The following is a 27121-nucleotide window of genomic DNA, read 5'->3' on the forward strand; positions in this document are numbered from 1 at the left end:
TTTAAGATTTAATTTAATTTAATTATATTTATAAATTATTCATTTATAAATATCCAAAAGTTTATACTTTTTCGCCTCCAGTGTTAGAACTTTGAATTTTTTCCATACAGCGCACAATGGCCCAATAACAAATGTTTTCCAAGCCAATGTTATCTATCAATCTCTACACCAGAGAATTATTTTTTACAATACATTTCTAAATATTTTCCCCAAGCCTTCATTCATACATTAAAAAACGTAGCTGTCCGCATCGAAGAGACATTTTGGTTAACCCCCCCCCCCCCCCAGAAAAAAACCCCTCAAATCTCTAGATTTTTTGGATAAATAATAATAAAAATAATAATAACATGAAGAAATTAGATAATTAAAAAAGAAAGTTTTACGTTTTTTCTAGTGGCCAATACGTGGAATTATACATATATATATATATATATATATATATATATATATATATATATATATATATGGGTTTTTTTTTGCTAAGATGCAAAATACTTTACATTTTTTAGATCGTGATTTAATTTTAACGTTAGATAAAACGTTAGATTCAGATTAGGTATGATAAATTAGGAAAAAATGTCAAAAACAATTGTCGGACATTTGACTTTGTGACATTGCTGTGACGAGATGTTGTACCGGATGTGAGTTATATTGACCACAAAAATAAAAGCGCTTTGATTGGTTTTGTTACTTTGTAGCATTGCACATTTTCATTCTGAACAAAACATGTTCTGGCGGAATAATAAAATGTACACATTTAATTCAATGGTTTTCTGTTAAGCAGTTATCTTAATTTAAACGGTTTATTAAAATATTATTATCACTTCCTCTCTTTTGGCTGTTTAACTCTAGCTTGACGCAGCGTGTCATTTGCTAGCAGCCACGTCTCAACCTAAGGTGCCCAACAACCTGTTACCTGTAGAGAGCCGCACGTTTTCCGGTCGGACCGAGGTTTTAGTTACTGCTCCGTCATGTAGTGCAGCATAGTAAACATGGCGGGTGGTTTAATGGGAGGAGGCATTCCCTTTGTTGCAGAAAACAAACACAGCTAGCTAGCGTTAATGTGCAGCTTCCTCCTTTGGGAAACCTCTACAGAGCAGATTCACCCAGAGGTAAGAGTTTGGTTTCTGGCTCTAAGGTTTTTATTAAAGAAAACGCCAAGGTCCCTCATTTAATTGTTAGTTTGACAAGTTCCGCCGTCAGAACTGGGTGTAATTCCGCACTTTGGTGTTTACTCAAGCTTTATCAAAATATCTGACTCACTGCCTGGTTTACAATCAATGCTTTATTGTTTGGTCGCATTCTGATTTATATGTTTCATAAAGCCAATAAATACAAACATTATACAGTAATAAGGTCGGGAGGTACTCCTCAAATTCACTTGAGTAGAATTAACGACACAAGAATAGTCAACGACTTCATTAAACGAAGGAAAATGATTTGTGTTCACGTTACAAAAGCTTGTGTGCTTTATTTATATGTGTATATATATATATATATATACATATATATATATATAAGACAAATGACACGTGATCCATACATTTTACACAAAAACAAATCTGGCAGTGTGGTTTACATTTGGATTCAGTTCCTTTATTAAATACATACTTTATTATATTTCATTGTCCGCACAGCTGCAAATTTATTGAGTGATCTCTTCCAGGCTGACACAAATAAGAAAACTAAATGTATATTTTTCTTTGTAAATTTTAGAGCTTAAAAAAACATAAGAAAATGTGTCTTGCCACATATTCTCAATTTGATTTACAACTGGATTTTGACCAGACCATTCTGACACATGAGTAAGCTTTAATTTGAGCCACTCCATTGTATACCCAGCTCTATAATTAGGGTCAACATGAAGAGGTAAGGTGAGTCTCTGTCCCAGTTTCAAGTCTTTTGTAGCCTCTCATAGGTTTTCGTCCAGGGTTGTCGTGTAATTGGATCCATCCATCTTCCATGTTTGTAATAAGAGAAAAGACAAATAACACGTGGTTCATACATTTGTAATAATAATAATAATAAAAAGCATCCCTCTCGGTTGATGCAGTGTCTACCTTTTACTGGTTGAACAGATTGTTCAGGGCACACCACACTTTTTTAAAAGTTTTTTTGGTTTTTTTGGCTGTAGTGGCCTTTATTTGATAGTGAATTGACAGGAAAGTGGATAATGAGAGAAGGGGAAAGGTCATCAGGCCGGACTTGAACCTGTGACGTCAGCATCGAGGACTGGTCTAGACCTCAATATGTGGGATGTGCTTTTACCCTTGCACCAACACAGCACCCAGCATATGTAAGATGTTTCTAAAAAAAAAAAACATTCATCCTTTTCCCTCAGAATTACAATCGTGCAATACTTTATCTGTTACATACATCCCCCAATAAATTAAAGTGTGAGGTTGCAACACAGCAAAGCATGGCAAATTTAAAGGGAATACTTTTGTGCCATTATTTATTTATTTATTTTTTTGTGCATGCAAAAATGTTCTTACAATTTTAATTAACAAATCATTTTAATTCTGTCACAGGGAGACTCAAGAGGCTCATAGTTTCCATTGTTCGTCAGAAGATGAACTAACCATCACACCCGCTCACCGGCTACACCAGTCCCCCGTGAATCCACCCAGTCAGCAGGTGAGATGAAGGGCAACAAACAGCCGGCCAAGCATTCGCTCTGGCACTTCCTGTCGCCGTTCCACACCCGCCAGCAGCGGGTGGTGCTGGCCCGGAGCGAGAGCCTGCCGGGGGAGCAGGTGCTGAAGATCACGGTTACAGAGACCACGGTGATTGAGGCGGAGTCCGGCGTGTGGAACTGGCGCTCCATGTCCTACCTGGGTCTCTGGTACTTCTTCAGCTTCTGCACCCTGTTTCTCAACAAGTACATCCTGTCGCTGCTCGAGGGGGAGCCCAGCATGCTGGGTAAGGAGTCCGTTTGCATCAAACTCGGCTAATCAGTACTAAGCTAACACCTTGCATTTTTTTTACAAAGGATTTTCTTTTTGTTCTGAGGAACATAGGTTTGCATCAACCTTCAAGCCTACTGGACTTTGACAGCTAGGAATATGGTTTGATTAAGGTGACATTTGAAGGCAATTGACAGCAGTGGGTTTCATTCATCGGCATTAGCCAGGGTTTGTTTAGGTGCTTGAAAGACTTAAAAATGCTAGAATTGAAGTGAAGTGCTTGATTATTGTATAAAGTCCTTGAAAATGCTTGATATTCTCCCTGGACAGTTTTGTAATAAAGCTGTAGTAATTATTTATATTATTTTGAAGCATTAAATTTGAGCGGAAAACTCATTTACCTTTACGCAAGCCGATTTGTTCAATGTAATGAATATTTATTGTTATTAATAGTTCAATTAGTTATTGATCTGTGTCATTGAAATAAAGATTGTCATATATTCTATATATTAAAGTTACTGAACTTGGAGGATTTTTTTTTGCTGTTTTATTCTCACCCTGAGGCGTATAGAGTGTGAGAGAAAATTTTCTAAACAACATTTTGTTATATTTCAGTTTAATGTCTTCGTGCTGTGTAGGATACTGCTGTAGTTCACCCATTTTCCCTTTTGTGCACCACCCAGGTTGGTTTACCAGTTTCGGGACCCGACCAAAACCCCTCGGTGTAAATTACCTTGAGACATAATGAGATTTGGTTAAGCATAAAACAGGCTTTAATGCCAAAAATGATCAGACGTTGCAAATGGAACAGATACAGAGTGACATTCACCTTAGGGCTGACACCAAGTGAAGCGAAGATTGTAGCGCGAGTTCTGCTTTTGTTTTTCTCCTCATGCTGCTCCGTCTGTAAGGTGTTGTGCTTCCTTCATCAGTTTTTGTTTGTGTGTGACTGTCGCCAGTCTTATATGTTATGGATATGTAAGCGTGCTGCCGTGTGCATGTGAGCAGATAAAATTCGGAGGAAAGACAGAATCACTTTATCCATAACAAAACAATATTAATAACAGTAATAATGTCATATTATCAATTGAAATTGAATTGAAACTGACTTTAATTTATTTGTACTGATTTAATCTCCAAAGTGTGGTGCGGGAAAAGTTTGTAAACTTGCATTGAATATGCTTGAAAAGTGCAGATTCAACTGTCAACTGTTATACAGAAAAGCTCCTAAATTTGCTGAGTGACGTTAACAGGTCTTTTTTAGCTGGTGAAAGTTGTACTTAACATCTCCATTAGCGACTCGAGCTTTTACCGTTTCTTCCTCTTGCTCCTGTAGGTGCTGTTCAGATGCTGTCCACCACCATCATAGGCTGCCTGAAGATGTTCATTCCCTGCTGCCTCTACAAGCACAAGTCCAGATCTGAATATCCATCCAACTTCATCATGATCATGCTATTTGTTGGACTAATGAGGTGCTCGCCTTTGTCTTTAAACCACATCAACACTTGAACGTATGAAGGTGTTCATATGCATATATCGACTATCTGCTTTAGAATTGCAAAACCAGATGAGAGCATCATTAAACTACTGATGCAGCCTTCAGAAATGCAAATTAGGCTGCGTTCGCACTGCAGCCTAAAGTGACCCAATTCCAATTTATTTATTTTTTTTGACGTAATGCAACCTGTATCCGATCTTTTCATGACAGTCTGAACAGCACAGGTCGGATTCTTTTCGAATGCGACCCATATCCAATACGCATACGATTCAAATGCGACCTGAACGTCAGGTCGCATTCATCCGAACTGAACGTCACTGATACTGGACAAATCTCACTATTCTGCTTCCTCATACGCAAGCGGGAAGAAAAACAACAACCACGACGGACTATAATGAGGATTAAGTTGTTAGTATGGTGCTCCTGTCGGACAACTTACAAATGTGTAAGCCGTGCTCCACCGTTAGCCTCCATGTTTACTTCCGCAAACACTGAGCACTTCTTCTTTTTAAGCGTTCTCAGAACACTGAGAACACTGACGCTATTGCGTTCTCTACTGCGCATGCGGGAGACTTTCAGGTCCTTTGCCCGTTCACACTGCAGAACACGTACAGGTCGCACATGTGTGGCAGTGTGAACGGCCCTGGCAAAAAACATTCGATTTGACAAAAAATCAGAATTGGGTCACTTCAGGCTGCAGTGTGAACGCAGACTTAGACATCACTCAGCTGCGTTGTCTGTGCTCTTGCTAGGTTCACCACTGTGGTTCTGGGATTGGTGAGTCTGAAGAACGTGGCGGTGTCATTCGCTGAAACGGTGAAGAGCTCGGCGCCCATTTTTACTGTGATCATGTCCAGGTTGATCCTTGGAGAATACACAGGTGAACAGACATGTTCTTGCTGTAGTAATCAGGCTTTGTTTTCTATTTGGCTAAAGGATTGCTCCTTTTTAAATCAGAACGACATCAGATTTCATTTGTTAGGCCACTTAACCTGAGGGTTGTGCAAAGTCATATTGATATATATTTTGCACATCCCTAGTCTGCAGGGGGAGCCTTTAATAGACAGCTGAGCAAATTGTAAATAAAGTGGAATCTTGAAGCTCTAGAGCAGCTTTGATCAGCGACAGGGACGCTCAATAATTTGAGGACGCTCACTGAAGTAGAAGTGTCTCTCTGTGCCAGACCATTGGTTAGGAGCTGGTTTCATCTTGAAAGTAGCAATGGGGTTTCTGCACATCCTGTAATTAAAAGTTTTAAATGAATGTACCTAAAATGAAGGCCTTAAAATGTCTTGCATTAACAAAAAAAAAAAAGTGCAAGTTGGCCTTAAATACGTCAAATACGAGTCTTGTATTTTGTCGTGGCAGTACTAATTAACCTTGTATATGTAGTTTTCAGTAAGGCAAAAATTGGAGACCTCGTCATTCACAGCATTCTGTGGCTCGAGGCCGTTGAGGCTACTGCTAACTCACTGCCAGTATACCATTGTTAGATGGCTTTTTTGCGTACATCATGAGTAATTGCAAATTTATTGCCAGCTGGCTGGACGACGTTTGCCAGCCAATACAAGTATTTTGAGTGCTAAAAAGAAACTTTTAATTTTGACACTCTGGGGAGTTTAGGCTGTAGAGAGCCATATGCGTTGTGAAAAACACAAAGCAGCTACCAAGAGTCATAAACAGACCCCAGAAATGTTACAGTTGCTACTCTTGATCGCAATCCAGCAGGATTTCTCAACCATCCCCTTTATTTAAATGCACACACGCACATATATATGTATATATCTTTGATTCAATGTAGCATTGAAAAGGGCTTTAAAAAGTCTTAAATTTGACTTGCTGAAACCTGCAGATAACCTGAGCGGTGACTCATTTATTTGTTTCCAATCTTCAGGCCTCTGGGTAAACCTGTCCCTGTTTCCTGTCATGGCTGGCCTGGCCCTCTGCACGGCGTCGGAGATCAGCTTCAACATGCTCGGATTCTGCGCCGCGCTCTCCACTAACATCATGGACTGGTCTCTACCTCAGAGCTAGCTCCACGCCACTGCTTCTCAACTGTGAACACTTTGACTAACCGGTTATTTGTCTCTCCCAGCCTGCAGAACGTTTTCTCCAAGAAACTGCTGAGTGGGGACACGTACAGATTTAGGTAGAAGAATTAAAAATGACCTCATTTTTAACACTGTGTTTTAAAGACTCTCTAAATCAGTGTTGTTGTTGTTGTAGCCCCCCAGAACTGCAGTTTTACACCAGTGCAGCAGCAGTCATTATGCTGATCCCTGCCTGGGTGTTCCTCCTGGTGAGTAAACACACATTCTCTTATTTATTTTCATCTGAATTGTTGATGCAGCTAATTAAATACCCACAGAGGCCATAGTTCTACTAAAATTCTATTAAAATAAATTGAAATGCTTGCCACACTTTTCCAATTTTTATTTGTGAGAAAAGTGAACATCGTGTGTAGCTGTCCTTGTACCCCAAAATTGCTCAGATAAAATCTCATTGAAGGTTTTGATTATAAAGCGACAACATCTGAAAACATGATATTGGACAGGGTGCTAGGCGATGCATCAGTCCAGCTCTGTTTGCTGAGGTCAAAGTGCTCCACTGATGACTGATAAGACTGAAAAGGTACAGCTGGAATAATTAATGACTCCTGTCTCCATGTTTCCAGGACGTCCCAGTAGCTGGAAAGAGTGGACAGAGCTTCTTGTTCAGTCAGGACATTATCCTGTTGCTGCTTTTTGACGGCGGTCTGTTTCACCTACAGAGTGTCACGGCCTACGCCCTGATGGGCCGGATTTCACCCGTCACTTTCAGGTAGCGCCAATCCACAACCTCTCGCTGGGAACTAGGCCTGTCATGGTGACACATTTTGATGAACCACAAATTGTCCCAGAAATGATTGGGATAAACAATATTACTGTCATTTTGAGACATTTTTTAAACTAGCAATAGTAATAATAATGCCTTATTAACATTTGACACTTTAAATATCCAAAATACACGAACAAAACAGATGGGACAACAATAATTAAAACAAATTATGAAGTCTCTGTAGCCAAAATTACATTAAAAAAAAAGATTCTTAGGTGAAAAACAGGTTAAAGTGGCAGGTAGTACAAACTAAATACTTCATACTGGGTGACAAATGTATGGTGGCTTTTCAACGACATTTAAGGGGAGCATCTCCATCAATTGAAATGATCTCGCTCATTTTAATTTACATCCATCCATCCATTTTCTTGTCCCTAGTCGGGTCGGGAGGTGCTGGTGCCTATCTCCAGCTAACGTTCCAGACAAGAGGCGGGTTCACCCTGGACAGGTCGCCAGTCTGTCGCAGGGCAACACAGAGACATACAGGACAAACAACCATGCACACACACACTCACACCTAGGGAGAATTTAGAGAGACCAATTTGACCTAACAGTTGGACTGTGGGAGGAAGCCGGAGTACCCGGAGAGAACCCACACATGCACAGGGAGAACATGCAAACTCCGTGCAGAAAGACCCCGGGCCGGGAATCGAACCCAGGACCTTCTTGCTGCGAGGCAACAGTGCTACCAACTGCGCCACTGTGCAGCCCATTTTAATTTACATTGCAATGAATTGATGTATTGCTTATTGTGACAGGCTTTACTGCCGAATCATTTTAATTTGGTTTAATTTATCTTCTTGGACCTATTTTAACATTTTACAACCGACTTTGTCAGGTGAGCTTTCCAGTTATTGAACATGTTCACTGTTATCTCCAGCGCAACAAAGTCCAGTTGAAGCCGGGTATAATCCTGAGATAACGTGTTGGATGTGGTCACATGCACTCCATCCTAATGTACACCACAGTTTAGTCCTAATGACCCATTCTTATTTTAACAAAGAGTAAAAAAAAAAAAAAAAAAGATGGTGACTGGTTTTGCTGGTTTGTTGAGAAATGAAAAACTAACTGCCATCTGTGAAGGCTGTCAGAAAGCCAAACTGATCGTTGTGATTATTCCTTTGAGTTTGAGTGAAACCTGCGATGAAAACATACGAGGAAATAAATCCAATTCTAACAATAGCTAACAGCAGATGCCAAATTAAAATGCATAAAAAGTGTTTCAGTGAAAATAAGACATTATTTCTTTTAGAAGCCTTAGAGATGCATCATATTACTGTTCATACAACAAAAGTGCTGCGTAATAGTGTGTGGAGAAATAAGCAGAGGTGGTGCTAATTCTCATATCAGGTATTCAGAAATGTGGTTTAAATGGGTGAAAGATCCTTGAAGGAGAGTAAGGAAATGGTGAAATCACTTCCTTACTTTGAACTTGACCGCCTTTGCCATGAGTCGGCAGAATTGAGAGATGCAATGTGCTGATCCTTTGCGGTGAACGTCGGCACCGCAGAACCTCTTTTATCGCTGATCTTCACTCAGCACACAGCAGCTGAAACTGTGGTATATTCATACTTTAGATTGTATCTGATTGTACAGATTTGACCATCCATATGGCAGCTGAGAAAAAGGAGAAGTATGGTTAGAATATCAATATCTGCTATTAATACATTAATATTGATTGTAATTCAGCAAGTCCCCTCGACGATCCCTTATATTTATAGTTTGTTTTTTTTCTGTCTTAAATTTCATTCGAGGAGGCATTAAAATTTCACTTGCTGAAGCCTGCAGACGCACAAATATAAAATGGAAATGTAGGTATGGTTTTACAGTGTACAGGCCACAAGGACCAACTCTGTAGGTGTGCTTGAGATTTAAAAACCAGCAGCAACGTTTCTCCCTCGTCCTCAGTGTCGCCAGCACGGTGAAGCACGCCCTGTCGGTTTGGCTGAGCGTCATCGTGTTCAGCAACCAGATCACCCTGCTCAGCGCCACCGGCACCGTCGTCGTCTTCTTCGGCGTCCTCTTGTACAACAAAGCCCGGCAGATGCAGAGGGAAACCTTGCAGGCTATGGTAGCCGAGCAGAGCAACAAACCACTCCTGCAGGACCAGGACTTTGAACCCTCACAGACTAAGTGACGATTAAATGCCACATATTCCAGATAAAAGACGGCCTTCTTGGAGACGAAGTTGAACGGGGACCTCTGTTAGATAAACCCTTCTGCATTCCTGTGGAACGAGACAAACAGTATTTTTTAACCACCCGTTTTAACCTCATGACCCCTTTAAGTGTCCTCTTTTTCTTTTTTTTTTTAAAGCGGTCAACATGAGAAGCTCAGGGAAGCGCTGCTTGGTTCTTCGTCTGTGGTAAAGACGCTGCTAAACGTGTCGGAGCTGCAGCTTTTAAACTGTCACGGGTTGTGCAGTCCGCACTGCATCGTCCAGTGCAAACCTTGAAAACTCACTGAAGGTTATAATATGTGAAAGAGTCTTTGGTGCCTGATTTTTTTGTTGTTGTCGTTTGGCTTGACACATTTATAGGAAATGTGAAATATCAGAAATCCATGATTTGCATTCCAGGAATGCTTCTGTCATGTAAATGTTTGTTTTTGTTTCTTCGCCGGTTATCAATCATCGTCACTATTATTGTTCTACTCTTTCATGAAGTTTTGTGCTGTATGAAATATGAAGGTGCAGCTTCATATTTTCCTTTCTTAACAGATTTACAGCAAGAGCTGAATGAATCGAACATAAACATTTTATTAACGTTCAGCGTTCACTTTACGTTGCTGCTCTTTGTTTTGGTTGACCGTTTTCAAGTTTGTGCACACAAACAGATGTGGATGTTTTTGTCATCTTCAAACTTACATTTGTTTTTAAATAAAGAAGGTGAAAACAACCAACCATAAGCTGTATATCTGAGGTTTTCCAAACTAAGGATGTAAATCTGTCTGTGAGAGTTTATCGATATGCTGCTCACTACAGAAAAATAAAAAGTTTCCTCCCTTCCAACCTGCAGCAGGTTGTCAGTCATTTATTTGGTTTGCAAGTCCTGGCCGTCTGCAACCTTTACAATCCAAGGTAAAGGTTAGATTGTAAAGGAGCCATTTCCGCCCTCAGTCGAGGAAAATAAAACAGGTGTAGAGCCACAAGTATTACTGACCTTTTGAAAAAAGACCGCTTTTGACAAATATCTACTACAGAAAATCTGTTATTTTTAAAGAGCAACAAGTTTACTCTTATTTTAGGTTTTAATACAAAGAAAAGCTAACTTTTTCAAAAGGATAATGACTACATTTTCTTACGTGGGATCTTGATAGTTGCACAAAGTTTTGAGCATAATAAAAAATGTTGTCATAATGTCATGGGAATTAAAATCAATTATTCTGTGAAATAAAAGCTGAAACTTACTTTTATTGTATCTAAGTTGTTTAGCATTTTTAGGCAGTTTTTAAGAGCCATTGTCGAGGGTCCAAAGAGTCAGACGTGGATTCGGAGCCGCAGGTTTAGAAGTTTCTACAGAGTGCATGGGTAAAAACGTTGGGTTGTGATTGTAGAAATAGGAGCACAGAATCATATTTAGCTTACAAGATGTGCTCTAAGGTTGATTATATGACCTGAGTAACTTCATCTTTATTTCAAACCTATAAAACTATGGTAAGAGTTTGCAAACAAGCCAAAACAGACTTTAATAAGTAAAAATGCTGCCTCACATATTATCTAAACACATATAGACACGACACACCAAAAGAATTCTCTGGTATTTTCAAGGACAACAAAAAAATACACTCTAATAATAGTAACCCTTTTAATACAGTTCTTCATTATTTTCGAGAATTACAGTACATACAGCATAAAGTGTATTTGAAAGTTGTGTACAGAAAAAACGTGTTTCACATTGGTGACCTGTTTCAAGGCAAAACTCATCGGCTTTTAAAGTCTAAAACTAGTTTAACGCATAAATTCGGATCTTACACGTTGACAGCTTGCAATAAAACCTTCAGGGTCAGATAACACTTATAAGCAAACAAGCAGAATAATTCAAAACATTTCAAACGTTCTGGGATTAGGATTGCCCTAACAGATCATTCAAATCTGCAAGACGAGTGGAGAACTAGCATCTTTGAGGTAGATGTGTGGTAACAACATAAATCTTTAAAGATTCACATTTGTAGCTACCGAAGGACTTGGCAAAGCCAAATAATTCATGTATGTGAATCTAAAAGACATTTTACATGGTTCAAAAACTTGAAGAAATTAAGAACAATAAATGAAACACCGAGTCCAGTCATGTCTATAAAATAAGCCTATCTGTGATGATTATGCCCCTCATTTGTACAGTGCACATACTTTGGAACGAAGGGTGTCATTTTTAGTTTTGCTACTTTTGCTGTGATGGCTTCGTTTTACGTTTTTTTTAAAAATACTTGACCATCTAACCTAAGAGTTAGGTAATAATAGGTTTTGATGTTGAAAGTAAGAGTATTTGCACATCTGCAACATGGAACACTTTCTACAATAAAAATATTGGATTCTCTGTTGTGTTACTGAGGTATTGAGGTATAGCTAAGCTGCTTAGCTTTGTTTATCTTTTATCAGAGCATACATTACCTCATATAACGACAAACTTTGGCTGTTTTAGCCTTGATCTGTGTACAGATTTTTGCATCTCTTTGCAATATCACCTTGAAAATATCAGACGTAGCGTTAACTTCCTAGCGTCCTTTGGCGCTCATTCACGGAAAATAGTTTTTCCTATTTGCCTGATGGACAGAAGCTCTTCAGCAGACTCTCGTAGGTCAGGAAGGTCACGGCGTTGACGGGGAACGCCCTGACGCTGTTCAGCAGGAGGCCTTTGAAGAAGACTCTGACTCCTTCCTCCTTCAAGCTCACTCTCATGCAGTGCAGGACCCCGCTGTACTGCTGACCACCGGCTCCAGACATCTGGAGCCGAGCTTTCACGACGTCCATGGGCGTGGCACATGCCCAGGTCACCACACCTGCCACGCCTCCTGCCATCAGTATGGCAAAGGTCCCTGAAGACGGAGGAAACATTAGCATTCACTTTGGAAATCATGGAGATCTTTGATGGTCGGTGTTTTAAAATGAAATCACGCTAAATGCAGTTTTCAACCTTTCATCACATCCCCACCTTTAACTTAAAAGGTTTTTCATTTGACATGATAGACTAACCCGATTGACGGCAGTATAAAATAACAGATATAAACAAGGAATGCAAAAGACGTATGTTTTTGTGCCACAGTAATCTTAAAATGCTTGAAAAGGAGTAGGAAGAAATAAAAAAAAAAAAAAGTGCCTAAAATAGAACCTAAATGTGAAGTGGAAGGAAAATCTCTAAATTTTGTTCAAACAAAAGTGCGGAAAGTGTAGTGTGAAATTCTGTTGAGGCTGCCTGAGTCATAGCTTTGTGTACACCTCAAAAACACAAAATCTTACCAAGTGTTCTTGGTCTGTCTAGTGCAAATATCTTAGTACACTTGAAATAAGACAAAACTGACTTACAAGTATCTGTTGAGCAAGATATAAGAGTTGTTTTAAGTTAATAATTTCTTAATATAGATGAAAAAGTACTAATTCAAATGGCAGATTATTTCACTTTTTAACAGTGTCTTGGGAAAAATGTCTTGTTTTAAGTGAAATAATCTGCCAGTGGAAGAAGTATTGTCAATATTATGGTAGTACTGTAGTACTATCAACATTATTATTTATATATATAGCTTATTGTGATCCTCCTACGCACACACCAAAGACGTCACATAACCTCTGACCTGTAATTTTCACTCCAATAACAGACTTTCTGGCCTAATTTTCTACTTTTCTTTGGTCATTTTTGAAAGCCAGGCATTAGTCTTATTTGTGCAACATGTAGCTCTTATGTTTGCTGTGCTAATATACTAGTGGTTGTGCGAACAGCAAATACGAACCGTCTAGGTGTGACTCTTTTCAAGTACTTTTTTTTTTTTTTTTTAAATTATTGAACAGTAATTACGTTATTTTGGCTTTCATCCTGGCATAGTCTGACTGACTCATGGTTTCTTGTGTCAGTGAGCTCAGCCTGACCTGGCTCTTCTCCGGTCTCAGTCAGGGCCTTACGAATGAGCTCATAAGGCAGGAAATAGAGTCCGTAGCATGGTACGTCCCTCAGAGCCAGAGCCGCCCCTCCTCTATAGAGACCCCTGACCCCCTCCTGTTGGAGTATGACTGCCACACAGTGTATGGGTCTACGGTACCGCTTGGCCGTTGTTTGACCCTGCAGACGCACCTTCACCAGATCAATCGGGGCACAAACCAGCACCTGGGGGCAAAGAATTGTAAAGGGATAATCCACTCAAATGACTGAAGATTTAATTTGTTGAACGTATTTTTGGCACGTTGTCGCTTACTGTCCCATGAAAATCTGTGATGCTTCAGACCGCCAAACAAACTTTAATGTCAGTTAAGAAAAGAAAATAGCAAGTTATGGTAAGTGAATACAAAATGTACATTTCAAATGACGATTTTGTGTATTAGGAGGAAGAGATTTCCAAACAAATGTGAACATATAACTTCCCTCTTGTTAAATCAACATTTGATTAATTTAATCTGACACATCTTTATCACTGTTGGTTTAAGGGGCAATTATATTTTAAAATAGGGTCAAGTTGGGACAGATACTCTTTAATCCTTATTAATTAAATCCTTATTTGAAGAAAAAAAGCTTTCTGCATTTAATCAGGTTATATCTGTGTGATATTGAAATAAGTGCAATCATTCGAAATGGTAAACTCTATAAAGCGCCAATACATTTTTATGGCATAAGTATAAATTGTCTCATTAAAATAATAAACCCAAAAACTTCTTGTACTTCTCTTTGTGTCCTTAATTTTGATTTTCTTTTTAAAAAAAACAACAAAAAACAAAAAAGTTATTGTTCTGGTAACAGTTGAGGTTTGTGCATGTGCTGTCATCTGCAAGCGAATTAAATAAATGATTTAGATTAGGTTAAAAAAACAAAATCCAACTTTAATAAGTTTTTGCTGTTTGAAGGCAGGCTTAATGAAATACATTAAACCTTTGCATTTGTGTTTTGACTTACACTCCAGACTTTCTAGCAATGTAAAAATCTGTAAGACATCATTGACTTCTTGCTTACTTAAAGCCCGTCCTTAATCTTATTAAAATTCATGTCACAATTAACATGCTTTTGCTTGTTTTCACTCTTTATGTTCTTTAGAAGAACAATCTTCATTCTGAAGCCCAAGCTCAAACAGAATCGCAGGCATATTCGTTCACCCGAGGCTCTGCAAGAAGATGTTTGTGTGAAAACCAATGAGCCGATGAGTGAGCTCACCTGCACCATGCCTGAAAAGCAACCCGCAGTAAAGACTTGTAGTGAAGACACTTGTTTGCGGTGGCTGGTGAGACGACGATCAGACTGAGAGAGGTAATCTAAAGCATTACTGTAGGAGCCAAAAACAATGGAGTTGACAAGGCCAGTGGTCAAAACAGGGAAGGACATGCCCTTGAAGAATCCATGAAACTGATAGAGAAGATACAAAACATTGACATTAACATCAACCTCGTAATCCTAATTGTAACAGGTTTGTGCTTAATCAGAAATACAAAACAAAACAAAGGATGAGTCACCTACTCCTTCGTTCAAGTATGTCTTGGTCACACAGTCAAATATCCCTTTATACACAGACTTGGCTTGCAGACGCACCTACGAATACAACATTGTTCCATCATAAGCATGATTTAGACACGATGACACATTAACAGGCTTAAGAGCTCCATGTAACCTTCACTGTGTCCAACGGATGTCCCACTGCGATTCCCACTGCACCTGCAAAAGCCATCAAGGGAGACGTTGTTGCATCAGCCATTCAAGAATCGTGCTGTATTTGCTTCACAAGTAATTTTTCTACCTGAAATGCTCCCAGCTACGAACTCCAAAAACGGCATGACTTCACAATCTGCAAGGAGGTCCGGGTACGTGTGCCCTTTCAACGGTTATGCACAGCAATGCATTTACAGCAGCGTATGTGCAAACTCTACCATGGCCAGCTGTTGGATAGTTAATATGTGAAGAAGTGAAAAAAACTAGGTGAAAAGTGAACACTCCTCCAGTCTGTAGCATTTTTTACAGTAGATAAGCCTCTCTGAGTTGTACCAAGAGTTAAATCAAAACCATTTTACTTTCATCAAAAGAGTGAGTTCGGTTGAACAGTTTAGGCTTGTGCAAAAACAGAAATTCCACATGCAGGTTATATCAATGTGAAACATGGCCTCTAATTAAGAGGTTTGTGAAGTGAGACCACAGTGCTTACCATCTGAAAGTGTCACCTCATTGTCATGGTTTCCTGACAGATCTGCATAAAGTAAAGCTCATCTACATTCTTTGCATAGAGTTGCAGGTTGTGGCTGATCTTTGGCTTCAACTCTGAGCAGGTTGTAAAATCAGCCCAGCCGGATTTTCAAAATAAAAGACTTCATTGACTGCTCTGTGTTAGGAATGTGTAGCTGTAGACCACACATCAACATTTTTCTTCGTATTTATTTGCAGAATTATCCGAATTCTATTCTCAATTTTTTTTTTTTTTTTGTATAACAGTCTAATGATGCCTGGAACATGTGTAAAACTTGATTTGTATTTTATTTTACAGATTTACTGCTTTTAAGAAACAGAAGACAAAAACAATAACTGCATTTGCCAATCATAATTATATTAGTATGGATTTGTTTGAAAACAGACGCAATTGCTAAACATTTATCTGGAAAGATATTATTTTAAAATGGCAATAAATGTTATTCTTCAAATATGAAAAGCAAAATGCATAAAAATTGCCGTTTGTTTATGGCATGTTGCCATGCAATACAAATACCTCGCATCTGTTTCCAGACTTTGCCACATTACAACCACAACCTCCAATATGTATAACGGACTTTTAGAAACAGCACAAAGCACGGAAGACAATGTGAAGTGGGAGAAAAAAAAATATAAAGGGTTTCTCTATGAAGCTGTTTATTCACTAATGTTTTCCGACAAACCTAGGATATTGCCACAGAACAGCTGCACCAGCTGTGGCTGTAATATCAATAAAATATAGGGGGGAAAAAACAAGGTGTAGGAATCATTTTATACATTTTAAACTGCATGTTAAATAATCATACATTTTTGCATAAGAATGGGAAGTACAAAAAATAAAAATCAGCTAATAGAAAATAGCAGAAAGAAAATAGAAAATGCCAAAAGACGTTTTGTCTCACCCAAATGACACGAGCAATGGTGAGAATGAAGTAGCTGTCAAGAATCTGTTCAATATGTTAATTTATTATTATTTTTCTTTTATTGCTGAAGTAATCCGTTCCGAAGTAATCTTGTCCTTGCAGGGTCGCGGGGAAGATCCAGCGGGTGTGGACAAGAGGTGGGGTACAGCCCGGACAGGTCACTAGTCCATCACAGGGCAAAGCAAAGTGCTCATGGTCATTTAGAGACACAGCTGAAATTTCATGCTATTAATTAAAGAGAAATGCAGGTGAATTACTTTCTTTCTTTTTTTTCTTTTTTTTTAAAGAAGTTAATATTTCTTTTGAAGCAAATTTGTCCAACGTTTCAAATTTCTTTGGAACCGAACTGATCTGTCCCCCCTACTGCCCAGCGTAATGGCAGAATGCACTGTTATGTTAAAAGTAGGCAATACATCTGGAAGAACAGAGAAAAACAAAACCAACCGCGCCAAAGGTTAAGCTTACGTCATCATTGTTGGACCGCTGGGAGAGAGCCAAAACAATACTCTGCGTCATTCACGTGCGCCACGAGGCTTCGGTATCCTCGGCAACATCACGGAATTAGCCGCTCTTCTGGTTGTTAAGAAGATTATAATATACCCATTTAAGTTTGTTTGCTTTGCTGCCACTGTTCTCTGATAATAGGAGGCCATTTTAATTCTTGACATTTCTGCCAAACATCGACACAAAACAGGAATGTTAAGCAAGTAGCAGCAAAACGAATATTTTACTGCTTCCCAAGCAGAGCTAGCTCGAAGAAACATTTTTCCTCTATTCTCTTTGTTGGGAAATTGACAATGACAACCCTGACAAGACAAGACCTTAACTTTGGACAAGGTAAGACAGCCAGCCTAATAAAACTGTGAGTTGGTTTTATTTTTGGAAGCTGTGTGTTCTCTGACTCCCCAGTAAACACAGCAGCACGTTTCTTTTCGTAGTTTTAATATTCGGACAATATTTGAAGCTTAATAGAGAGATGAAATAAGTGGAAATATATGCTATAAAAGTATAGCATATATTTCTATAGTATATATGCTATTTTTATTATTATTATAAAATAGAACATCAGATTTGTTTTATAGTGCTGGAGTTGATCATTTAGCTGTTTTATTCTCATCCTAAACAATAAGAACAAGCTAAGGATTCACGGAGAGTCGGATATTTTAGCGGGGTTTGATTTTAACATAAAATTCTAACCCTAACCCATTTATGAGGTCCAGTCATTTTTCTAAAACCTAAAATATTTGAGGCTGGTGTGTAAATAAAACATAAATGTTCACTCCGAATGTGAAAACCGTGATCATACATAAACCACGTGAATGAGAAACAATGTATATTTCATTCATTTTTGCTGTTGTTTATTATGCAATGCCTAGTAAAAGTATGTAAACCTCTTGAACTTTTTTTCCTTCACCTTTTATCACATTATAATCACAAACTTCAGCTGTTTTGATTGGATTTCTTTAGAAAAAGTGTGGCTTATGCAAGTATTTACACTCCTAGATTGCATACTTTGCAGAACCACCCTTTGCTAACGGTGTGCCAAAATGCAGTTTTAGTTTCCTGCTAATGTTTATTACTGCTTGATTTGTATTGTAACATCATTAAATAACTTCCTGTCGCAGTTTGGTTCATGTTTGTCATCCTCCTCCCTTAAACAGTGCATAAGTGGCCTGATTCAGGGTTACTCCTCTCTTCCAGTGGTTGCTGATATTTTGTGCGAGTTCCTGGAGGTTGCGATTCATCTCATCCTGTATGTGCGTGAAGTCTATCCCTCTGGAATCTTTCAGAAGAGGAAGAAATACAACATACCCGTGCAGGTAGAGACTCCTGAAGAAATGCATGACACGTCTAAGACCGATCTGCTTGACTGTGTTCTGTTTTTGGCACAATTATCCTCAGATGTCCTGTCACCCTGAGCTGAATCAGTACATCCAAGACACTTTACATTGTGTGAAGCCACTCATCGAGAAGGTAAGACGAGCTCGGCTTGTTTTTTTCTCTGCGACGGCGCTGATGGTTTATCATGTTCACGTCATAGAACGATGCAGAGAAGGTGGTCGTGGTCATCATGGACAAAGAGCATCATCCGGTCGAGAGATTTGTGTTTGAGATCTCCCAACCTCCTCTGCTCTCAATCAGGTTTGCAGCCTCTTTTTGGACCAGCAATACCCAAAGCGCAGCTACCTTTTGTCAAAGGCACTTTAATTGTATTTGTGATCACTAATTGGCATAATTGATTGGCACAGCTCAGACACTTTGTTGTCGCACGTGGAGCAGCTGCTGAGAGCGTTCATCCTGAAGATCAGTGTGTGTGACGCTGTTTTGAACAACAACCCCCCAGGTGAGAGGAGTTATCACTGTAAGCTCCTAAACGGTAAACACAAATAGAATAACAATCATAATGTGTTAAACGTTGACTTGATAGGTCAACAGTGAGCCTGTCGCAACAAACAATTAATTAGTCACATGATAAATTAAAATGATCTCTAATAATTTTCATTGTGGTGATGAATATTTTTTGAAGGGCGATTTTGTTGACCGAGTCATAATCCATTTTATTTATGGTTTTGGTTGTTCTTGGTTTTTATTTTCTTGCTTGTCTTATTTATTCTTTTCAGTTGATTTGTTTTGGATATTTAAAATGTCTTCCAGTTCCAGTGTGGCATGTTCTGTACAAAATTATTATAATTATTATTAATTAATTAGCCTATGAGAGGTTGAACTTGCATTATTATGCCATTATGAACGTGTTAGATGAAAATGGTCTCAAAGCGACAATGTTATCATTTATCGCAATCGTTTCTGGGACAATTTATTGTCCAGAAAAATTTGCTATCATGACAGGCCTAGTTGACAGCAGTAAAAAAGATGTTATAATAATAAAAACAGTGAAATGTGTTGTTTCTGTCTCAGGTTGTTCTTTCACAGTGCTTGTGCACACCAGAGATGCTGCTACGCGCAACATGGAGAAGGTTCAAGTCATTAAGGTGAGCGTTTTTCAGGACTGTAAAATTATTTATAGTCCTACGTCTTTTCACATTTTTAATCTCACACAAAAAAATAGATTTTTTTTGTGTGAGATTAAAACATGTCATTTGCATTTATGTTCAGCCTCCTTTACTCTGATGCCCTCCAAATAAAATGTACTTGCTAATTATAGGCCAGCCTGTTTTTCAGAAGTAAACGAGAAGGTGAGGTGTTTTAGGCAAAGTGCTGTTAGAGCAGTACGTCAGATTTCTGAAACTTGACTAACAGAGTTATGAAGCAAAGCAGACTGTCTGGAAACTCCGGGAGGAAGAATATCAGTCACAGGCAAAACTGAAACCAAAGAAAAATAACCAAAGAAATTCCAAAACAAAAAATAAACAAGTACATAAAAAGCATGCTGGTTATAAGTTGTGAAGTAATTATGCTTCTTCTACAGCGTTTGTTTACTTTATATTGAGATGCGTGTTACTTTCTTATAGGGGGCATTGAGGAGACATTCACAGCACTTTTGTTATGTTCCAACCTTATTCCAGATTGAATTGTCTTTCCTCAAAATTCTGCACAAATACTTAATTATGACTATGTGGAAATAAGGTGTAGATATGTTTTCAAATTTATTGAAAATAGGAGAGAGTGATTGATTTAAAACAATTTGTATTCTCTGACATAATATGTGGAAAAAGTGAGACGCTGTGAATACTTTCCGGATGCTGAAAAGCAGCAATGTGCAAATTACTGACAGGTAGATTTTAAAGTACTTTGCAAAGTACTTTAAAATAAATTTGGGTATTGTTTTTTTTTATTGAACTATTTTCAACAGATTTTTTTCCACTAACAGTCTGAAATAATCCCTCTTCTCTCAATAATAAGTTCTTCAGAACTCACTGTCTCAATAAGGTTAAATGTAATACATAAGTAATCACAATTTGGGAAACGGTTCTAGTCTATAACTTACTTATTCTGTCTCTGTTGTTTTAAAGTTTCAGTGATTTCTTACTTTTTAGGGTCAGTTTGATTTATTTTCTTAATCCTTTTATGTAAAGAAATACACCATTTTTTTAACATTAGACCTAATTCAGATTAAACTGAATAGCTAGTTCAACTTTCCATTTAACTTTCTTTTAATTGTAACAAAATATGAAAGGAATTTGTTCAACCCTAGTTCTTCCTGACCTTTGACCTTAGCTAGAAATCAAATTTGGACATTTGAGCATGAACTGTGGTCTGTCACATGACATCCCACTTAAATACGTAGTAATTAAAATGTGACAAAATGTGAAAAGGTTAACTTTGCTATAAAATGTTAACACAAAACAAGCATTTTCATGGGTTTAGTCACTTGTGCACATTTACATCTTCAGGATTTTCCATGGATCGTCGCAGACGAGCAGGAAGTTCACATGAAGGAGCCGAGACTCATTCCACTGAAGTCCATGACGTCCGACATAGTGAAGGTCAGCTGAGAGAAAAATAAAACAAGAATCACTCTGATGTTCAAACGTGTCTGAACATTTCCTGTGAAGCGGTTTGCCAAAATGTCTTTCATGTCATGTGTTTAAGCGTCTCTGTTTACTGCTCTTCATGTTTGTTTGTTTGTTTGGCTGTCACAGATGCAGCTCTATGTGGAGGAGAGAGCCCAGAAAACGTAGCGAGAGACGACAGGTCGCGCTGTGAAAAGCTCATGGGTGACGGCTGCACATCATAAGCAGAATATTCATCACAGCCTGTGGGTGCAAGATGAACATCTGAAAACGTGGCGTCAGGAAATGTGAAATATACCTGATGGGAAATATCTGAGGTGCTTTCCTTTTGATGCGCCTGGCATTGCGAGTCAGACTGAAACACTGGGATGCCGTTCGCCAAATCCTAAATGAAATATGCTGTTTGGAAAGGTGATTTTCTGTGTGAAGTTGTAGCTCCAGTGAGAGTACCATTAATACAATTCAAGATGTGTTTATTGTTTTTTTTTGTAAAAGTACTGTTTGGTCCTGTCTGACTGTTTAATGAACAGTTCTTAACTACCTGTTGTCTATTAAAGAATTACACCATGAATTTATTATGATTGACCTGTCAAAACCAGAACTTACATTAGTTGGCTTCAAGAAGTGCCTATGCATTTATGTGTTGCCAAATCATGATGTGTTGAAATGCCATTGTTCTGAAATGATTTACAATAAAAAAGCATCGCATTCTTTTTATGTGGCAATGTTCTTGGACAGATCGGTCACCAAGCTGGTGGATGAGATCAAACCCCATGAACAATACAGGAGACTCATAGTGGAACTAATCCTTTAATTTTCCAAAACAATTCATAGAATGAACCGTTCCTGCATAATATAAGTCTGTCCCTAAGGGTTAGACTGAGATGGCTTCTCTATTCTTTTAGGTGCATGCATATGGTTGATCTTTGATGATCTCAGGAAACATTTATTAGTATCTTTAAAATGATAGCGTCACAAATGAAAAGTATTGCTGCACAATCGTTTGACACCAATTTTGTGTAATTTGAAATAGGTGAGGGGCCAGCTTCACTAAAGTTATTCTATTCTATTCCAGCAACAAATATTTTCCCTAATATGTTTATTATAATTCTTTAAAATGTCTCTATACCTCACCCTCATAGTTTCTCTTACACACACAACTTCACACAACAAATACAGCAAACATAAGATAATATATACTAAATATTTCTAACACAACTGTTTTCTTCAATTTCTTCCACTAAAACATGTTTTTACGGCTGCTTCTCCAAATCTACCTATATGCAGACTGATAATTTAATAATTGTTTATGCAAATGTTTTAGTTAAATTTCATATCTCTAACAGATTCTCTGTGTAGATAAAAAATTAATTCACTAGATTGGCAGTGGCTCTGTGTCTTTGATTTCCTCTAGAATACCTCATTCATTATCAATGCTCTTAGTTACTTCTCTGCCATTAGAAAAGACTTAAAGTGCTTAAACACAGAAAGTGTAAGCCTGACATAAATATCGAAGCATCTATATAAATTGTATTTGGGGCAAATCTAGGCCAAACCCACACTCTGTGCTGAGAACATTTGGGAGAGATGCAAAAATAAACAACTGATCTTGATAAAAATAGACACAGCTCTGGAAACTTAGACTAAATAAATAAATGATGCAGAGTTTCATATTTTATCCCTTCAGCTTTAGGCCCCCCCGCCACATAATCCATAAATATTATTATTATTTTATTCTCATTGTGGCCACAATTGATCATTTACAACAAAAATAATTTCATGTTTATTCTGTGTTCAAGTTTTACAGAGAAGCTTTATTTATCTTATATATTCTACCTCCAATTATTGTCCCCCAACACCCTGGGGAAAACCTTTACTACAAATAAATCTTTAGTATGGAGACATTATGAACCCCCAGATGATTGGCCTTCTTGTAGCTCTGTAGCAATAAGCTTTGGATTTATTTCCTTTGCTCCCTAATTATCATATCCATTGTTACAAATAAACATTCTTCCTTCAGATTAGTTTTGACGTTTAAATTATTGCTCTGGTAGCAAAAAGAGTCAAGTTTAGTCAAGTCAAATCAGATTCCCTCAATACCTTGGCTGCACCTAGAACAGAATCTGTAACAAAGGGCAACCTTGGCAGAGTCCAACTCTCACTGGAAATGAGCCCGACTTACTGCCGGTAATGCAGACCAAGCTTTGACACCGGTTATATAGGGATCTAAAAGCCCATTTCAGAGGGCCTAGTACCCTACATTCCCAGAGTAGCCCCCAGAGGATTCCCAAAGGGACCATGTCAAACGGATTCTCACCCAAACGTAGACTGTTTGGGTGAGAACTCCCATGCACCCTTTAGAATCCTGCTGAGAGCGTAAAGCTGGCCCAGTGGTCCATGGCTGGGACAAAAATTGCACTGCTCTTCCAGAATCCAAGGTCTGACTGTCTGATGGACCCGCCATTCCAGAACCCATGAAAAGACCTTACCAGGGAGGCTTCAGAGTGTGATCCCCCAGTAGTAGGAACACGCTCTATGGTCCCCCTTTTTGAATAGGGGGACCAGCACCCTGGTCTGTCAATCCTGGGGAACTGTCCCTCTTGTTCACACAATATTATAAGGTTGTATCAACCAATACAACCCCACAACATCAAGAACTTTAAGGAACTCCAGGAAAATCTCATCCACCCACAGGGCCTTCCTCTGAGGTACTTTCACCCACCTCAGTGACATCTTCACCAGGAATTGGAAAGCTCAACTCAAGGTCCTCAGGCTCAGCTTCCTCAGTGGAAGACGCGCTGGTGGAATTGAGAAGTTCTTCACAGAATTCTGTCCAATGACACACAATGCCCCGAGTGGAGGATGGTGAACCATCTGGTCAAGACACCGGATGGTGGACCAAAATCACCTCTAAGTCAACAATATCCATCTAGGTCTCACTGAATGTTGAAGTTCCCCAGTACAACATGGAAGTCTCTCTCCAAGGATTCCTAAACGATTGGATAATCTGAACTACTGTTTGCACAAACAGCCAAACTCATCCTCCCTCACGTAAGAGGAGGGACCCTGCCATGTTGTTCACTGTTTGAACTCCAAAGTACATTTACCAAGATGGGGGAGTAACAAGTATGCCCACTCCTGCTCTGTGCCTCTCAGCAATGGCAACTCCAGTGTGAAAAAGTGTCCAATCCTTGTCAAAGAGATTGTTTCCACAGAAAGGGCATTGCGTCAAGATGAGTCCAACAATTTTAAACCTTCCAAACTCACACACCAGCTTCGGCTTCTTCCCCACTGAAGAGCTGAAATGCCACATTCTTAGATATTAATATGATGTACATTAATAATTTACTCTGACATAAAATGTTAGACATAAAAGCCAATGAGAGAATTTTACAACCTATTCCTTAGAAAGGAATTTCTCTTTGTTGAAAATAGTAGTCGTTTGCAACTTCATAAACCTTTGTGGTTATCGCTGCATGAAAAATACCCATCAGAGTGTATTTAAAAGCAAATGAGAGGCCATACACACACGTACTCCACCAACTATTACAATTAGCAGAAGTAGACGTTTCTAACTGCGCTGATTTGTGTTCATGGGCCAAAGTTTTAGCTTGAGTAGATTTTTGAGTCGAATTCTTTACCTGCCTACATTTGCATTTTGAGTTTTGTGTTTGAGGTAATGTATTAGATGAAGTCTGAAGCTGCTTTGGTATATCAGTCCCAGCTTCTGTCTGAGTAGATTTGTCCATTGTATGCCGTTTAGATGTCACATGTTCAGTCTGTGTATATTCATTGCTCCAATTTTTAGTTTGAGTTGATATTTCAGCTGTACAGATTTTTGGTTGCTGTTTTGTTTCAACTGCAAAGTTCGGTGTTTCAAGCAGACCTATAGGTTCACCTACAGCATCAAATTCCTCTGTGATACTTTGCCCAACTTTTTCCAGCAGTATTTGTTCCTCTTGTTTTATCTCGAGCTGCACTTTCAAGTCCCTATTTGCTTCTCTGAGAGACTCTGTCAACTCATACATTTCACAAATCATGCGCTCATATTGGGCGTTCTGAGAAATATGTTTGTTGTTTTCCTCCTCCAAGTGCAAAATCTTTTCCACGAAACTTTCTGTGTTTTTTGCAATCGTAGCTTCATCTATTAATGCTGCTATCTTCAACTTCAGACTCGTGATTTCAGCATTTAATCCATCAATCTTGTCGGTCAGAGAGGATTCTTCCTTTCTTCTTTCTTCTTCCGTGTCCATCATATGACTGTTCAGTGTTTTTGATATTGATAATTTGTGTTTCAATTCAGCTATTTCGTGTGAACGTTGTTCTGTTTCACGCTGGTGTTCTGCTTCTCTGTCTTTTTCCTGAAGTTCTAGATTATATAAAGCGTCTCTCAGTCGTTGGTTCTCCTCTGTAAACTTTAAATACATTTGCTGAAGAAGCTGTTCGTTTTTTTCACAAACCTGATTGTTTTCCATTCTCACCGTAAAACTACAAATATTTTCCACTATTTCAAAATGTGTCTTCTGAAAGAGGTCAGTTCCTTGCAAATGAAAGGAATGGTGAATTCTGAACATGAACTATTCGTCACTATACGTCACCGACATTTAATACGTCATAATGACAACAGGTCTGTGCTGCCTCGTCAGATTTTCCAAACTCTGTGTTGTCTGTTGCGTACAAAGCCTGTTCTGGTATCGCTCTGAGCATGCGCAGTGCCACGATGTAGGTTGATAGTCCGAGGTACCAGCGCTATAGAGAGGAAGAGAGTCGAGACACCCACTGAACGCGGTACCGAGCCACGCAGCTCTATATAGGTCCAAACATCTCAGCGCTGTTAGTCAGTTTGAATGGCTTCTGCCACGTCACGCCAATAAACTTATTTTCTTACTTTCTCCCACAACGCCGCTAATTATTGAGCAATAATGAACTTATTCCTTCACTATACATTTTATCAATGCACTTTTAGACGCGACAGGGATAATTATCAGCGTTATAAATTTAGAAGGAAGAGAGACTAAAACACCGTGGACTATATGTTAAATAGTAGTCTATGAAATGCACTTAACATAGGCGGGTCTACAGTGTTTTATAATAACGTTATGCACGTAAATATAAAAAAACAGGAGTAACGATAACTATTGTAGTTTCTGATGTCCTCTGTTTATGAGACTGCTATACTTCATCATCTGTGCCAGCAATTATACCTAGTTTACCTTCAGATCTACATTCTACAAAGAAATTTATATACAGGAAGGTGACCAAGAACCTGATGGTCACTCTGTCAGAGCTTCAGTACTCCTCTGTGGAGAGAGGAGAATCAGCTGAGTAGAGCACACAATCCTATGGTCACAACTACAAATACTTAGTAAAAAGGATAAGCACAGATGTTGTGGATATATGAGGGGCGGGATCACGTGGTGTTAGATCACTGAATATATATAATAAAATATCTCTATACCTCACCCTCATAGTTTCTCTTACACACACAACTTCACACAACAAATACAGCAAACATAAGATAATATATACTAAATATTTCTAACACAACTGTTTCTTCAATTTCTTCCACTAAAACATGTTTTTACGGCTGCTTCTCCAAATCTACCTATATGCAGGCTGATAATTTAATAATTGTTTATGCAAATGTTGTAGTTAAATTTCATATCGCTAACAGATTCTCTGTGTAGATAAAAAATTAATTCACTAGATTGGCAGTGGCTTTATGCTGAGAACATTTGGGAGAGATGCAGCTAAAAATAAACTGATCTTGATAAAAATAGACACAGCTCTGCCCCAAGGCTTGGATGGAAACTTAGACTAAATAAATAAATGATGCAGAGTTTCATATTTTATCCCTTCAGCTTTAGGCCCCCCCGCCACACAATCCATAAATATTATTATTATTTTATTCTCATTGTCGCCACAATTGATCATTTACAACAAAAATAATTTCACGTTTATTCTGTGTTCAAGTTTTACAGAGAAGCTTTACTTATCTTATATATTCTACCTCCAATTATTGTCCCCCAACACCCTGGGGAAAACCTTTACTACAAATAAATCTTTAGTATGGAGACAT

At 38.5% G+C, this 27121-nt stretch overlaps 3 protein-coding genes across 4 annotated transcripts; 2 read left to right on the forward strand and 1 right to left on the reverse strand.

The window, feature by feature from the left end:
• Window positions 1-839: 839 nt before the first annotated feature.
• On the forward strand, window positions 840-10291 carry LOC114147777 (solute carrier family 35 member E2A). Its single transcript, XM_028022391.1, has 9 exons — window positions 840-1112; window positions 2532-2922; window positions 4243-4378; window positions 5157-5284; window positions 6299-6419; window positions 6500-6553; window positions 6631-6703; window positions 7079-7224; window positions 9190-10291. Exons 2-9 carry the CDS (start codon window positions 2643-2645, stop codon window positions 9416-9418), a joined length of 1167 nt encoding a protein of 388 aa, XP_027878192.1. The 5' UTR covers window positions 840-1112; window positions 2532-2642; the 3' UTR covers window positions 9419-10291.
• Window positions 9595-17010, reverse strand: slc25a45 (solute carrier family 25 member 45). Of its 2 annotated transcripts, XM_028022425.1 has the most exons (8): window positions 16828-17010; window positions 16550-16731; window positions 15208-15346; window positions 15082-15125; window positions 14931-15002; window positions 14631-14819; window positions 13361-13595; window positions 9595-12315 (listed from the first exon to the last, which is right to left on the reverse strand). In XM_028022425.1, the coding sequence occupies exons 3-8, from the start codon at window positions 15242-15244 to the stop codon at window positions 12035-12037; spliced, it is 858 nt and encodes a 285-aa protein (XP_027878226.1). In that variant the 5' UTR covers window positions 15245-15346; window positions 16550-16731; window positions 16828-17010; the 3' UTR covers window positions 9595-12034. The 2 variants fall into 2 exon arrangements, with proteins under 2 accessions (XP_027878226.1, XP_027878218.1); XM_028022417.1 differs by lacking the exons at window positions 16550-16731; window positions 16828-17010 and adding an exon at window positions 15610-15802.
• Window positions 17011-17093: 83 nt separating this feature from the next.
• Window positions 17094-21755, forward strand: mad2l2 (mitotic arrest deficient 2 like 2). Its single transcript, XM_028022435.1, has 8 exons — window positions 17094-17407; window positions 18272-18390; window positions 18473-18544; window positions 18612-18712; window positions 18820-18914; window positions 19487-19560; window positions 20923-21015; window positions 21172-21755. The coding sequence occupies exons 1-8, from the start codon at window positions 17368-17370 to the stop codon at window positions 21208-21210; spliced, it is 633 nt and encodes a 210-aa protein (XP_027878236.1). The 5' UTR covers window positions 17094-17367; the 3' UTR covers window positions 21211-21755.
• Window positions 21756-27121: the final 5366 nt, after the last annotated feature.

This window comes from Xiphophorus couchianus, chromosome 1 (assembly GCF_001444195.1).
Source record: "Xiphophorus couchianus chromosome 1, X_couchianus-1.0, whole genome shotgun sequence".
Lineage (NCBI taxonomy): Eukaryota > Metazoa > Chordata > Actinopteri > Cyprinodontiformes > Poeciliidae > Xiphophorus > Xiphophorus couchianus.